This window comes from Lynx canadensis, chromosome B4 (genome assembly GCF_007474595.2).
Source record: "Lynx canadensis isolate LIC74 chromosome B4, mLynCan4.pri.v2, whole genome shotgun sequence".
In the NCBI taxonomy this organism is placed as follows: Eukaryota; Metazoa; Chordata; class Mammalia; order Carnivora; family Felidae; genus Lynx; species Lynx canadensis.
Window position 1 is genome coordinate 1,094,680 of NC_044309.1, and position 15,215 is coordinate 1,109,894.

Sequence of the window (15,215 nt, forward strand, 5' to 3'; positions counted from 1 at the left end):
GCATTGGTGCTGACACCCTCGACTTGTGTGCGGGGCCATGCAGACACTGGTGCACCACAGCGCATGATCTTCCTTCATCATCGCCGCCATCCTTGGCCCAGTGTGCAGGGGCGCCAGCAAGTACTGTCTAGCAAGAGCCACACCTGCACCTCACTGTGGAGAGATGGGCCCTGAGCTTGGCCCTTCCACGCAGAAGCAAGCAGTTCCTGCATTTTTGGGGGGGGCAGCAGAGACAGACACGGAGACACAGACACAGGGGGAGGCAGAGAGGAAGAGAAAATGGGGCTGGGGGGCAGTAGGAGGGTGGGTGAGGGCTTGGAGAGATGAATGAGTGAGGGGAGGGCTCTGTGTGCCCCTCAGTGGCCCTGCTACTAGATGTAGGGACCTGAGCTCAGTGCACGGAGAGGGACTGCCTGCGGGGCTGGGGTCCACCTGGCTCTGTCCATTAGTTCCTGGCTCAGCTCAGGGAGAGACAGCTGACCTTCCAGGCTGCCCAGAGCTGTGATGGTCAGTGTCTCCACACGTGTACCCAGGGTACCGTGTGACCCCCCTGCGGGGATGCAAGTGGGCTTTTGTTTTTCCAGATGTTATTAAAAAAAGTGGAGCCTGGCTTCGGAGCAGGTGCATCGCCGTGGACACACCTGTGAACAACGGCCCTGCTGTGCGTTCTGTATCCCGGGTTTGATCTGCTGCCGGTTGACGTTTAAGGTCCCAAAGACAATGAAATCACACTTCTGCAGTGTTAATTCACTTCATCCTTCCAGGGAGTCAGAGAGTTAATTTAGAAGCCCAATGTGATCTTCAGGCACCCAGAAGATTTCCGTTGAGTGAAAATTGCCCCTTTTTTCCTGCTTCTTGAATAGATGAGATTATTACAAAGGAGGAATACATTTTCTTCTGGAAGATGAGCTGCTTGACGAGTCTGGGCTGTTCGTTTGATGCAGAAATCAGTGCTTTGATTTATTGTCATTAGGCTGTCCTGTCTCCTCTGCTGGCCCTGACAGTTACAGCCAGGGAGGTAGGTAAATGGCCCTACTTTTCCTGTAGCTATTTGGTAATTCCCGAGGAGAATTTGGCTTTGCCACTCAGCCTGAGAAGTCTGAGGAGGCAGGGGCGCCGTGTGCAGGGCCTGCAGTGGCCTGGGGCAGGCCTGGGTCCCCGGCCCACAGACAGTGGCCTCCCCTCGCTCTGCCCTGTCCTTGCTCTTGCCTCACCCAACAGCTCCTCTCTTGGCCTCCCAGGAGACACACCGCATCTCCTGGTAAAGCAGGCGTCTGGCCAGTCAGCAAACACCTGCAGAGCAGTGGGCATGCCCAGCCCTGTGCTAGGTGTCGTCTGATCGACCGATGGGCAGACAGTCCTGCCTCACTGGTGTCCACCTCCCGGGAACCATACCTGGGAGGGTGCACCTTCCCTGGGCCCTGTGGGGACACCCTGCCACCCTCATCTTGCCTCCAGGTCCCCCCGTGGTGGTGGCACATTCTAGGTGTGGTCCTCCATTGCTTGCACCTGGTCTGGCTTCCCTTGGCCCTCCACATCACCCCCACGCCTTAACCTTGCTCTCCTGTCTCTGGTGAGTTCCAACCCGAGGGCTTTCCAGGCCAAGGACCTTGGGGACAGCAATGTGGCTGGGTGGGGTGGGGCTCGCCCCAAGATCCCATCTACATAGAACTCACTATTTTTACTTAGTTTACAGATTACAGATTAATGAGCCGTAACCAAGTGTCCAAGAGATGTTTTGATGCACTCTTAACAATAACCTCATTGTTACTGTCACCATCAGGGTGGCTCTGGAACAGTTTACGGCTGTCTTGGGGCAAACTCTTGCTGCAGTGTTCCCTCCCTGCCATCCCCAGGTGCTCTGGGATGGTTTCCAAACCCAAGTGACAGGAACGCTCCTCTGTGGGGATGGCATCTGGGAGCACAGGAAGAGGGTGGTGGGGTCGTGAGCAAGAGGGCTCTCCCTGAGGACAAGGTTCCTTTGAGGGGCACCTGCATGCCCTTTGTAAATCCCTCTTCCTCCTGCTGGCTCCCTGCCCAGAGCCTTCAAGGGGGGACTATTGATGTTCCATCTAAAAAGAGACTCTTTCCTGGCACAGAGGGGGAACTCCCACCCAGCTGGCATTATGGGTGGACACGTTTTCTGGAAGGTCTGTCACACTTTAGGGAGATCTGATGGCAGGGCCACATGCTGGAGGCAAGAAGGCCCAGCTTTCTGGAGAGCTGTGGGGTCTGTGAGGTGGGCTGGCTACTTGGGTGGGGAGTGGCTCCCAGGGCCGTGCTCAGCAAAGGTGGGCCTGGAAAGCTCTGTCTGCTTCTCGATGGCCCCGTGAGCCAGCCTGGTGGAGCTGGACCACTGTGATGCTGCCCTGAGCCCGTGTTTCTGTGAGAGTGCCTGCTGGCCGCAGCCTGCAGCAACCAGGCCCTTGCTTGGGCACGCACATGCAGCTGAGAGTGTGGCCTGTGAGAGAGGCAGAGGGATAAGGCTTCCTGCTCCCCCAGGACACCTTCCCTGTTGCACCCTCACTCAGACCTCGCCAGGCCGCAGCCACCTGGGCGGAGGTGAGCAAGGGGGCCGTTACCTGGCAATCTTGTCTGTGCAGGACATGGTGACCAGTTGCTCACCCAGCAGGACGCCATCCCATGTCTGTACGGTGCTGGGGCCCCGGACGGGGACGGTCCCTTCCCCAGACTCGATCTTGGTGCGTAGATGTCCACGGAGCTTCCTGACGATGTGCTTACTGCTGTTGACTAGGAGGTAAGAGGCAGCTGTGAGAGGCTGGGACCCTGTTTGTGCAGAGGGTGAATCCCCACCCGGAGTGGTGTGGGAGGAGGGGGGCCCCCGTGCCGTGGACACCTGCTAGTCTGGGGAAGCACAGATAAGTGTCCCAGTGGAGGGGGGCAGTGACTGGTGCAGAGCTGGGCTCCAGAGTGCCACCTCTAGACCAGGTCAGCCGACTTTGTATAATGGGCCAGACAGTAAATATCAGAGGCTCCGTGGCCTTTTGGCCTCTGTCCAGCCACTCACTGTGCTGCCACAGCATAGACAGGTCAGTGAATGAGTGTGGCTGCATTCCACTTTATGGATGCTGAAATTTGAGTTCCACATAACTTTCATTTGTTGTGAGATGTTACTCTTTTCACCTTTCTCAGCCATCTAAAAATGTGAAAACCATGCTTCATTCACGGGCCATACAGAAAGGAAGTGGGTGGGATCTGGCCTGAGGGCTGTGTTCTGTAGGCCCTACGTTTCCTAGCTCCTTAACCTTGGGAACGTTACTCATGACCACTGTGACATAATTACTGCATCTTAAACTAGGGCGAATCATGATGCCTGCCTCCTGGGCTATGGGGGTGGATGAGATAGGGCATGGACAGTACAACAGGGTGTCCATTGTCACCCAGGGTCTCTATGAGGACGAGATGGAGCCTATGACTGGTTCCTGTGGGTCCCTCATGCCTCCATTTCATATTCTCCTTTCCTTTCTGGAGCCCCCTCCATACACACACACACACACACACACACACACACACACACACACACATAGAGGCACACACACCTACGCCACACCCCATAGTCCATGGCTATTTGGAGAACTAGCATGAACAAGGTGAAGATTGTTTTTATCTTGTCTTTCTTTAAAAAAGTTCTGCACATTAAGTCTGGATTATATTGGGATATGGAAATGGTTAACTGCTTTGCATAGAAATGATATATAGCACAGTTATTCCAGCATTTACATACATATGGCGACATGCATGGATACTAAAGATACTTCCTTTAAAAATGTTCTATTTAAGTTTTGAAGTCCTGGAAATAGGATTTCTCTCTTATTTATCATACTGAAGGCATAAAATAATAAAAAAATATGTGGATTTATATAGGCACCTTCTTTTATAGATCTCAAAGTAATTTCCAGTCTATTTTATCATTGTTTGTAGGAACTGGAGTTCTTTGACTACATTTCCATTGTACCTCAAGCCCATGTCTTAGGGAGAAAGATTGCTGTACTCCTTGAAGAAAGTAAACTTTTAAGAGGTTTCAGATTGCTTTTTGATCCTCACCAATGAGGTACTTGATGAGATCCAATTTTGACTGATCTGTAAGTCATCCACAGAAGGAAGAACCAAGATGAGAGACTGAGCCCTGGGTATGCAAGCCAGGGATGCCCCACAATGATGACAATGAGGGTACAAATCTCTGTTGCTTTCAATGGCACTAGGAAATCAGATGATGACAATGACTCTGGTGGTGATTGTGATGATCATCATGACAGTGATGGTGATGATGATGATGGTAATGGTGATGCTGGTGGTCATGATGATGATGATGATGGTGATGGTGATGATGGATATGGTAATGATGGTAATGGTGATGATGGTGATGATGGTAATGGTGATGATGATGGTGATAGTGATGATGGAGATGGTGATGATGGTGGTGGTGATGGTGAGTGGTGATGATGGTGATGGTAGTGATGATGGTGATGATGACAATGGTGGTGATGATGATGGTGGTGATGATGGTGATAGTGATGATGGAGATGAGGGTGATGGTGGTGGTGATGAGGGTGATGGTGACAGTGGTGATGATGGTGGTGTTGATGGTGATGGTAGTGATGATGGCGATGATGACAACGGTGGTGATGATGATGATGGTGGTGATGATGGTGATAGTGATGATGGAGATGAGGATGATGGTGATGATAGTGATGGTGATGGTGACAGCGGTGATGATGACGATGGTGATGATGGTGATGATGATGATGGTGATGATGGTAATGGTGATGATCGTGGTGATGATGGATGTGAGGATAATGGTGGTGATGATGATGATGGTGATGATGGTGATTATAATGGTGGTCAGGATGGTGATGTCGATGATGGTGATGATGACAATCGTGGTGATTATGAGGGTGATGGTGACGATGGTAATGGTGATGAGGAGACATGATGATGACGATGATGTAGAAGATGATATAATGACAGAGATGATGACAGTAATGGTGACGATGGTAAAATGAACATCAAATTATTCATATGACTCAAGACGCTCGAGCAAACATTTGCTTTGACCTGACTCTTTACACTGCCCAGGTGGGGTCTTACTTATCTCATCGACTTCCTGTGGCAGGCAGCACTGGGAGAGTGGAGGACCAATACACCTCAGTTCCCACAGTTTACCACAGTGTCATAGAGCTTGTCATATCCCCCTATGATGGGGATATTTTCTCAGGGAATATGGTACTTTCTGCCCCTCTCTTTGTATTAATTATAGTGTCCTTGTCATTCTCTCGGTGCTCCAACTGTTGTGTAATTTTTCAGACTTTGGAAGTTGCCTGATATATTACAATATCAGGCTTTTCTAAATTCTTACCCTCTGCTTCTGCACAACTGACTTTCCGTGCAGTAGACTTTATGGTCTGTTAATGCCCTGACAACAGGGAGTCCTGGCTTCAGTCAACAATTGGTTTGTAGGAGTTAACTCAAAGTTCTCAGGTGGATTAATTTTGCCTGAAGAGCCAGGTGCATGAGGCACTCCTGAAAAGTGTTTATTTTTGGAAGTGCTGTGTCTCGGGCTGCCTTCCCCAGCATGCTCCCTGATGAGCGTGATCCATCCTGGGGGCGGGGGGTGCTCTGAGTGTTGGTGAGCCCACTTCCTCCAGTTCTTTCTTGCCTTATTGTGAGCGGGGAGAGAGAGCTAAAGTTGGCATTTGAAGCAGAACAAAACAGCAGTACAGCCAGAGGCTGCATGGACTGGATCTGCATGGGCTGTGGCGTAGTGCACCCGGGAGACCCTGGGGGTGTGCAGTGTTGAGACCCTGCCTGCCTTGTGCATGCAGATACCCCCAAATCTATAGGAATATTCTAATCTGCTGCTAGTACTCTAAGTCCTCAGACTCTTCATTATGGCATTTATCAATCTCGAGCCCTTACCTGTGAAGATGGATGTCAAGATAAAGTAAGGATTGTCATATGCTTTACAGGGTTTTCAAGTGAATGTTTAATTTTTAGGAGAGACTGGAAAGAAAGCAGAGATCAATGGCAATTGAAGGAGCCCACCTAGGGAGCACAGCTGTGTCTAAAGAGCGAGACATGGCTGCTGCAACGCCGTTGGCAGAAAGAGAGCCAGAAATGGGGGAGAAAGGAGTAGGAATGGAAGACAGTATTTCTAAGCAACAGATAAACTTTTAGTTTCTAAATCATCTTTAAAAGGTGTATGTATCCCAGAAGGTACACCTATGGTGAGATCCAGTATTTACTATAATAGTGTCTGCATCATCCATCGTGTAGTCATGTGGGTGTCCTTTGTCTTATGTGACACAGCGGTGATCGTGATGGTGGTCAGTTATGAGGTCATCTGAATGTGTTTTTCTTTTTTTTTTTTTAATTTTTTTTTTTCAACGTTTATTTATTTTTGGGACAGAGAGAGACAGAGCATGAACGGGGGAGGGCCACAGAGAGAGGGAGACACAGAATCGGAAACAGGCTCCAGGCTCCGAGCCATCAGCCCAGAGCCTGACGCGGGGCTCGAACTCACGGACCGTGAGATCGTGACCTGGCTGAAGTCGGACGCTTAACCGACTGCGCCACCCAGGCGCCCCTGAATGTGTTTTTTCTATGGTGCACCGATATTGTCATATGTTGCACACGTCTGTGACTCAGTGGGCAGAAACCTGAAGATAGGGCTTTCAGGAATGTGCTTTAGACTTCCAGACTTTGTATGTGATTTTGGTCTAATCTCTTGAACTCCCCTAGGTACAACCAATGGAGCAGGCTTAGAACATACTGGCATTTAGTACGTGCTCGTGAGATATGATGCAGTCATGCCCTTTGTCATAGCATTTGGGGGAAGATGGAGGGGAGAATTTACGCGGTTAAATCTTGGAAAATGGCAGTAAGAACTGAGTTTCCCAGGTTATTTAAAAGATGCACCATGAAAGACATTTGCATTAATGATGTTGGTGAGTCGGGAGGATGGTGCTTGCTCAGCCGCAGTGAAGGGCCCTGGATCTTGTCTATGGAGGCTCCCCTCACAGCCAGCTGGGGCCAGCCCAGCTCTGCCCACAGCCATTCAGGACATGACATCACCCTTGTGGCTCTGGCCTTGGGGAATGAATGGAGTTGCTCTGGGTCGCCAAGACCAATGACCGTCATAGCATAGGCTCATCCCTACCGGTAAGAGCCTTGTCCACCTGCCCTCCACGCCAGCCTGGCCCCTGCAGAGACTCTGGGAGACCCCTTTTGCATGCAGACCCAATCTGGGCAGGAGGCCGCTAGGGGATTTTGAGTCCTGTTGCTGGAAACACGTCAGATTCTCAGAACACTGGGGAGGTTTTAAAAGTTCCCCACTCTACCCTGAATACACCAGAATCTTAGGAAGAGTGGCGGCAGGAAGCCACATTTGTGAGACTCCCCAGGTGATCCCGATAGAGAAGCCGGGTTTGGAAACAGCTCGTCTGCTGGCAGGCAACACGCCTTGCAAACATTTCAGACCGATTGGTTTTGATTTCACTTTTAAAGACTCCAGGAAGGAAGAATTACGATCTATCTAGATGAATATTTTTGAGGAAAAAAATAAAACTGGGGAATTTAGAATTTTTTGAGCTGCAGGCGTCTGAGGGAGGTGAGGCTGCTTCACAGCACAGGGCTCAGTGTTGTCTGAGACATGGACAGGGCCTTAGGGACTTCGGGGTCAGGGAGTCATGGACCCATTAGAGCCCCTGAGACAACAGGGCCAGGCATCGTGGGTGGATGGCCACCATCGCTCTGTGGCACTTGCTCTTGGAAACACCAGGTCAGATTCGGTTCTCTGCCGGGCCTTGCGGCATGTGACACTGGCTTACTGGCTGTCCAGACCTCTCTACAGAACTTCCTTGCCACACTGCACTCTTTAGTCGAAGGGGAATGATGTCAGCAGCTGTGTCCAGAACTTTCTCTTAGACTCAGTATGTGATTCAGGTGTGATTACAGCTCCTGATGCATCACACACCTGTCGAGATGTGTGTGTTCACATGGGTGTCCCTGTGTGTGCGCACGTGTCTTGTGCGTGTGTGTGGGGGAGGAGAGCCCGGAGCACTGTCGCTTCCTGCCGAGCAGAGGAGGCTGAGGACAGATGCGGGGATGTGGTGGGCAGCAGGCGGGGAAGGTGCGGAGGGCCTGGGGAGGTCTCAGCTCCAGCGCTGGGGCTCCTGGGCACGGGTGGACCCAGCACATCTGTGTCCATGCACCTTTGGGGCTGTGATTCCAGAGCTCCGTTTAGGAACATGGAGCCGGGCTGGATTCTCCAGGGTTACCTGTTGGAGGTAGAGGCGCTGACTTCTGGGCGTGGATGGCCCCACAGGCCTGCACATCCTGCAGGGACTTGTCCCCACTGGCTCCCTGGCAAGAGCCCCTGAGAGCAGAGACCCAGTTGCCCACATCTCCCCTGCGCGCCCTCCTTCTGAAGCAAAGGCCTGCACTGGGCGATGGCTGCAGGTTCCCTGGGCAGCCCTTCCATGCGGGGTTGGCAGGAGCCAGTGTTGGCTTTGCTGAGAGTGCAGGGAGGTGATGTGTGCTCTGGCTGGGAGTAGGAGTCCAGACTTGCCGAGAGCCCCTCCTCGGTGGTCCTGGGGAGGAAGTGCCAGAGCCTGCGGTCTAAATAACCCCTGCACCTAGGTGGCTTAGGTGGTTGAGTGTCCAACTTCGGCTCAGGTCATGATCTCACGGTTCATGAGTCTGAGCCCTGCGTCGAGCTCTGTGCTGACAGCTCAGAGCCTAGAGCCTGCTTTAGATTCTGTGTCTCCCTCTCTCTCTGCCCCTGCCCCACTCGTGCTCTCTCTCTCACAAATAAATAAACGTTAAAAAAATTTTTTTTTAAATAAGCCCCAGCAGCAGCTCGTTCCTGCCTGGCATATCTGCGGTAAAAATGTGAGGAAGATGCTCTATTTTCTTCCTAGCAGCACCTGCCACTTCTAAAAGCACCAAGAAATAAAAGACATCTGTGTCAGGAAGTGAGCCCCAGGGTGCATCTGAGGATGTATTTGTTTGTTTTTCTGAACCACTGGCTTTGCAAGTTGGAACCGGGGCGGGGGGGGGGGGGGAGCTGGGAGGCTGTGGTGGGTGCTGGGCGCAGAGAGGCAGGGGGACACAGTGGGTCTCAGGCTGTCCCCACTTGGCCATGCCGGCCTCAGGAGGAAGTGGGTAAATTAGGTAAATTAGGGCCGGCCCTGAACATTCTGCCAGACCTCTCCTCCCAGACCTCAGGGCTCCTGGGTCTTCATGATGCCAGACTTTCGGGAGCAAATGGAAAGACAGTTCTAAGCAGCTGTCTAATGGAGCACAGTTCACAGTTTTATACAGGAAGCCGGTCTCCTGGAGATCCAGCTTGATGAACCCTCCAGGAAAAATGAATCTGTTCCATGTTGTTTCTCCTCCTTTCTCTGGGATATGTGACAGTGAAGGGTCCCTGTTCTACCCTTGGGGGGGGGGGGGCGCCTGCTGTCACCTGCCAGCTCCCGGGGAAGCTCCCCGAAAGGCCCCTATATTTAGGGAGCTCCCTTATCCTGACTCTCAGTTGCATTTGCTTTCCATAGGGTGTGGCTCTGGGCTGGACGTTTGTGTTGGACACACAACTTGGACCAACTCTTGTGTTGAAGCCCCAGCCCCAAGGGGATGGAGTCAAGAGGAGGGAACTCTGGGGGTGATGAGGCCATGAGGGCCCCCCTGATGTGATCACTGCCCTTGGGAGGGAGCCCCCGCAGAGCCCCCGTACCTCCCCACCCACATGAGGATACAGCGGCTCCCCCAGACACTGGGTCCTGCACCCCCCGTCCCCAGATTGTGGGCAGCCAATGCCTGTTGTTTCTAATCCACCCCAGCTGTGCTGTTGGGTTCCAGCAACCATGGGGGAAGAGAGGGGTGACACTTACTCAGAGCCACACTATGGGGATCTCCCCGACCACTCTCCACAGGGGAGAGTGAGGGTCTTGGAGCAAATCTGGAGGAAAGGGGAATGGATCTTTCTGGACAGGCTGCAATCCGTGTTAGAGAACTAGGTTAAGTTCAGTACACGTAGGGTTTCTCAAAAGTGTTCTTCCTCTGCACCTGCTTTATCTCAGCAAAGCCTGGGCATTCAGAAAGTGCTTCTCTGTCCTTCCACTGGCAATTAGAACACAAACGCAGCCTTCCGTGGGGGAAATCAGATGCCAAAAATAAACCTTCCCTACGCGTGTCTCGTCTGCTGCACCTCAACTGAAGATTTCCCGGGATGAGTCAGCGTCTTTACTGGGACCAGATACCTCATAATATATGTGTCTAATTTCACTGCCTGCCTCAGACGGTCTGCCTGGTGCTGCTTTTGGGAGGGGTCTGTGTGTGCATGTGCACGTGTGTGCATGTGTGGGGGTGCATGCACGCACGGTACATGTTGCACGCACGAATAATATCAGGAAGAGAATTTACTGGCACTCTGGAGCAGCTGAACACTCTTCCCGAGATGCTGATGTCATCAGACCCACACAGGAGAGGCCGGCTGTGTCCCCGCACTCCAGAACACAGCGTCCCCTCTGTAGGGGGGACCCCATCTGTCCACATCTGCTCTGACCAAACGCTGAAGAGGGCAGGTCCTGCCCAGCGCTCACACCCGGGTTTGCTACCCGGGGCGACACCCACTGCTGGCTTAGTTACACATAAATAAACACGCTCAGCGTTATTCTCTGCAAAGCTGCAAACACAGGTGAGCAAAGCCACCTGGACCTGCTCTTTCTCTGCGTAATTCTCTCCCCATCTCCTCCCCTCTCTTGTGCAGAGCGGGGCAGGGGCCGCTGATCAACTGAAATGAGGCAGAGAACCATAGCAATTAAGTAGCTAATTTTAGCTTTTCAAGTCACCCTGCTCTCAGTGATGTGGGCGATTCACACGAGGGTTTGGAGGCTGAGGGGGCAGCCAGGCCACACGAGTGAGCACGCTCAGCGCAGAAAGCCTGGCCCGGGGGCTGGCGGAGGGGAGGGGGCTGTGTCTTACGGTCGGCCGTGATCTCGTAGGGTGAGTGCAGCCTGGCATCTCCACAGGGGGACGTGCTCACGTAGAGATGGAACAGCACGTTGTCCCGCAGCCGGTAGCCGCCGTCCTTGGACCGTTCGAATATCGAGTGCTCTGAGTCCTCCCGCCGCTTGCTAGGGTCAGAGAGAGGGTCCTCGTCACTCATTATGAACCAGCAGGAAAGGCGCCCATTGGGCCGATGCCTTTGCATCTTACTTTGTGTCTTATTTCCCCGTGTCTTTCTCGTTGCCCTCTGCCTACTGCGTCTAGAGCAGGTGGCAGTGAAATGGGGAAGGGGGACCCAGTGACAGCAGTTCTGTTCTGTGCCCCCAGCCATGTGTCCGGCCTCAAGAGGGCACCACTCCAGATGCCTGTGGCTGGGTTTGTGGGGTGCTGTAGTCGTGTGGAGACACTGCCCTTTGGCGACCACCTTGCTAGAGGCTGGACGTTTGTGTCCCCCAACGTAATATGTTGGAGTCCTGCACCCCAGGATGTCAGTGTCAGCACGTGGGGCCTCTGGGAGGGGAGGGGGCCATGAGGTGGGGCCCCCATGATGGGATTAGTGTCCTTATGAAGGAGACCCCAGGGCGCCCCCTCGCCCCTTCCACACGTGAGGAGGACACAGGAGAAGACACTGCCTGTGACCCAGGATGCAGCGTCTCATCAGACACCAGACCTGCTGCCCCTTGAATCCTGGACGTCCAGTGAGAGCTGCGAGTGATTGGGAGCTTGTGGTGTTTGTGGCGGCCGCTTGGGCCTGAACAGTCCCCATTACTGGGGGGATAGGCCTGTTACCAGGCGTGTCTGTACGTGTGGGCAGGCGGGGCGCGTGCACCTTGCAGACCATCTGCTGCAGCCACCCGTGGGCGAGCAGGTGCCCCAGGAGGGAGGCCAGAGGAGAAGGAGGCCTGGCATTTCAGCCTGGCCAGCGCTCAGCGGACGCACCGTCTGGGTCACAATGTGCTGTGGGCAGACGGCTGTCCACACAGGCCCGTCCCCGGGGGCGCCGCTTACCTGAGGTGAAGCTCCAGCTGTGCGTACAGGAAGTGGACCAGCGCCCTCCGGGCCACGATCTCCGCGTGGCAGTCATTGACCACCAGCCCCTGGTCATTGATGTGCTCGCCGCTGATGCACTTGGTGCCCGAGGACAGGACGATGACCTGTGCCTGCCTGACGTCCAAGCCTGGGGGGCAGAGAGGGCATCAGACCCCCATCAGACCCCCTCCGTCAGAATCCCCATCTGTCAGGCCCCCGTCAGAACCCCCCCTCAGATTCCCCCTGTCGGACCTCCCGTCGGACCAACCCCGCCAGACCCCCGTCAGTCTCCTGTCAGAACCCCGTCAGAACCCCCATCAGACCCTGTCAGACTCCTGTCAGAACCCCCCTTCCCGTCAGATCCCCCATCGGACCCCATCAGAACCCCCGTCAGACCCCCATCAGACCCCCTCCGTCAGACCCCCCATCAGACCCCCGTCAGACCCCCTCCGTCAGATGCGCCCCTCGTCAGACCTCCATCAGACCCCCCTGTCAGATCCCCCCCCGTCAGACCCTGCCCCCCGTCAGAATCCCCGTCAGATCCCCCATCAGACCCCTCCCGTCAGACCCCCGTGCAGGAGCGAGGCGGCCCTCCCCTCATGGGGCCCTGGCGGCCCCGGCCCGGAAGCCCCGTATGAACGGGCACCACACCGCGGGCCGGGTACGGGGGCCGCACTTAACGACAGGTGCCTGGGGTCTCGGGCCCACCCGGCCCGCAGAAAGCTCCGTCCCGAGAACTCCTTACTTCCCAAATCGAGACCCGCGGGGGCGCCCGAGCGTGCCCCTGCCGATTCCGGACGGACGCGGAGGGGCTCCCCACTCTTGCGAGTAGCGCCCCGCGGAGGCGGGTGTGACGGACGCCTGCCGGGAGGTCTGGCGGCCCGCTGGCGCTCCGGCGGCCGCGACGCTTCGAGGGCCGGGCCCGGAGCACGTGGCCTGGCCGCGCCCGGAGGCCCCCCCCCGGCTGACGCCCGGAAACCCGCCCCGCGCGCCCCGCCGCGCGGGCTGGGATTGGCTGGTGCGGGCGTGTCGAGCACGGGCCGGGGTGGGGGGTGGCGCCGGTTGCCAGGCGGGGGCGGGGCGGACGACGCACCCGCGCACGCTGACCCCGAGCTACCGTCCGCCCCAGCTCCCCGGGTGGGGCCGCCGCGACCGGGGCCTGCGGGGCGGGCGCGTGCCTGCGTCACATGCCCGGCGCCCTGGGCCCCGAGGCCCCGGTGACAATGGCCTTTCAGGGCCGGGGACCTGGGGTGTGTGGTGGGGCCGCCCCCTCTCCGGCCCGGCGCAGAAGTGGGAGCCACCCCATCCCCCACCAGCGCGGCCTCGCTTCACCGCCGCAGTTCAGGAGCCACGTGGAAGCCGCGGGACCTGAGGGCAAAGCGCGAGGCCGCGGTCACAGACGGCGTGCAAATGGTGAGTGTCCTGTTTGGGCGCCACCAGGCTGTTGTTCCCAAAGAGCCGCAGCACAGACAGGAACTCCGTGGCGGGGGGGGGGGGGGGGAGTGTATGTGAAGCTCTGTCCCCCCTCCCCCGTCCCTGCGCGGGTGAGGGGCCTGCGGGGGTCCCGAGGGGCCCCGGCACCGTCCCCCCGCCCCCCTCTCCCCCTCCCCCGTCCCTGCGCAGGTGAGGGGCCTGCGGGGGCCTCCTGAGGCCGGGAGCGGATGGGTCATTCCCACAGTGGAGGCTCCTTGATTTAACCGTCTCAGGACAGTGCTCCTTCTGACCACAGTCCCAACGACATTCTCTGCAAGAACGGGGAACAAAACCAAAGAAACCTTAAGAACGAACCCCACACTCCTGTTTTCGGAAGTGATGTGGGTCACCTGCATTTAGGGCGGCCCTGGAAGACCACAGGCCGAGTCTGTTGTCCTGACTGCACAGCCGGATCCCGCTCCCGATTCGCCCCCCACGCTCCCCGTCGGGCTGTTCCGGGGCCCTTTTTAAATAAACACTCGGAGTGGAGCTGAGGAAAGTGAGCGACCTTGTGAGTAAGGGGTGCTGGTACCCGCTCTCTGTGTCTCCTGTGGCTGTGCCCCGGGTGGAGGAGGCCCTTGCCCTGTGCCCCCTGCACCCCCGGCTCCCTGTCCCCTCTGTACCCCCTGCACCCCCTGTGCCCCCTGCTCTCTCTGTACCCCCCACCCCGGTCCCCCTGCACCCCCAGTACCCCTGTGCCCCGTGCACACTCCATACCCCTGTGTCCCCTGTGCCCCCTGAACCTAGGCTGCTGAGATCTGTGAGTAATAAATGTTGTGACTTCCTCCCTTGTACTGAAGCTGCGCCTTCAGTCCAAACGTGCCTGGGGTGTCCACTCCCCCCGTCGTGGGGTCTCGGAGGCGGGGGGAGCCAGCTGCTGGCCCCACCCACGTGGCTTGTGCCTCCCCTTCAGTAGGTCACACAGTGGGTATTCCTGGTTCAGTGAAGCTCGGCTGCTCGATGCACTGACCTAATAGGCTTATGGGTCCACGAATGTAGCCATATTTTCTCTTCATGTAGATGGTGAATTCCTTCAGGAGTCAGAATTGCCACAAAATATTTCAAGAAGGGTCTCCCCGGAGAGTCCGCGTAATTGGATGGATCACCTGGGACAATCCAGTCAGTTTTCCCGAGTTAGTAACAAATCTGATTTCCAGGTGCCGCATGGGAAGATGGTGTCAGGAAACCATAAGCCAGATGCACCTGTTAAGCAAAAAAAAGGACCCCACCTGCAGCTTGTGGGGTCCTGAATTCTGTGCTGCGTGTGGTCAGCAGCTACCCGACAGGTTAGCAGATGGTGGTATTGCTCTGTTGAGTCCCTCAGAACTTAGTTCTGAAGCCCAGATGACATCTGCCCGCGCCTGCCCCATAAGTGTGGGTCCTTGTTTTGAAATAAAACAGGAGAGGAAAAAAGAAGGAAAGACGTGGAGTGGGGGAGCACCACACATCCCCCTGCGGTCAGGAGGCTGGCCCTCTGTGTGTGCAGTGGGGGAGGAGGCCCTCCATGTGTGTGTGCAGTGGGGGAGGGGGTCAGGGGGCCCTCTGTGTGTTAAGGCGAGACTGCCTGATGGATGGATGGGATGCAGCAGTGTTTCTTTCTGCGTGTCCGTCCATTCTACTCCTTCCTTCCTTCCTTCCTTCCTTCCTTCCTTCCTTCCTCCCTCCGTCTCCGTTTCTGTGGCCCC

General features: G+C 55.7%; 1 protein-coding gene across 1 annotated transcript in view; it reads right to left on the reverse strand.

Moving 5' to 3' along the window:
- ADARB2 (adenosine deaminase RNA specific B2 (inactive)) overlaps positions 1–15,215 on the reverse strand; it is a 139,287-nt gene that overhangs the window by 27,470 nt on the left and 96,602 nt on the right. Inside the window, exons 6-8 of the mRNA XM_030321231.1 lie at positions 12,037–12,205; positions 11,005–11,156; positions 2,583–2,751 (exon numbers count right to left, since the gene is read on the reverse strand). Coding sequence (XP_030177091.1) covers positions 2,583–2,751; positions 11,005–11,156; positions 12,037–12,205 — 490 coding nt within the window. The remainder of the gene's footprint in view (positions 1–2,582; positions 2,752–11,004; positions 11,157–12,036; positions 12,206–15,215) is intronic.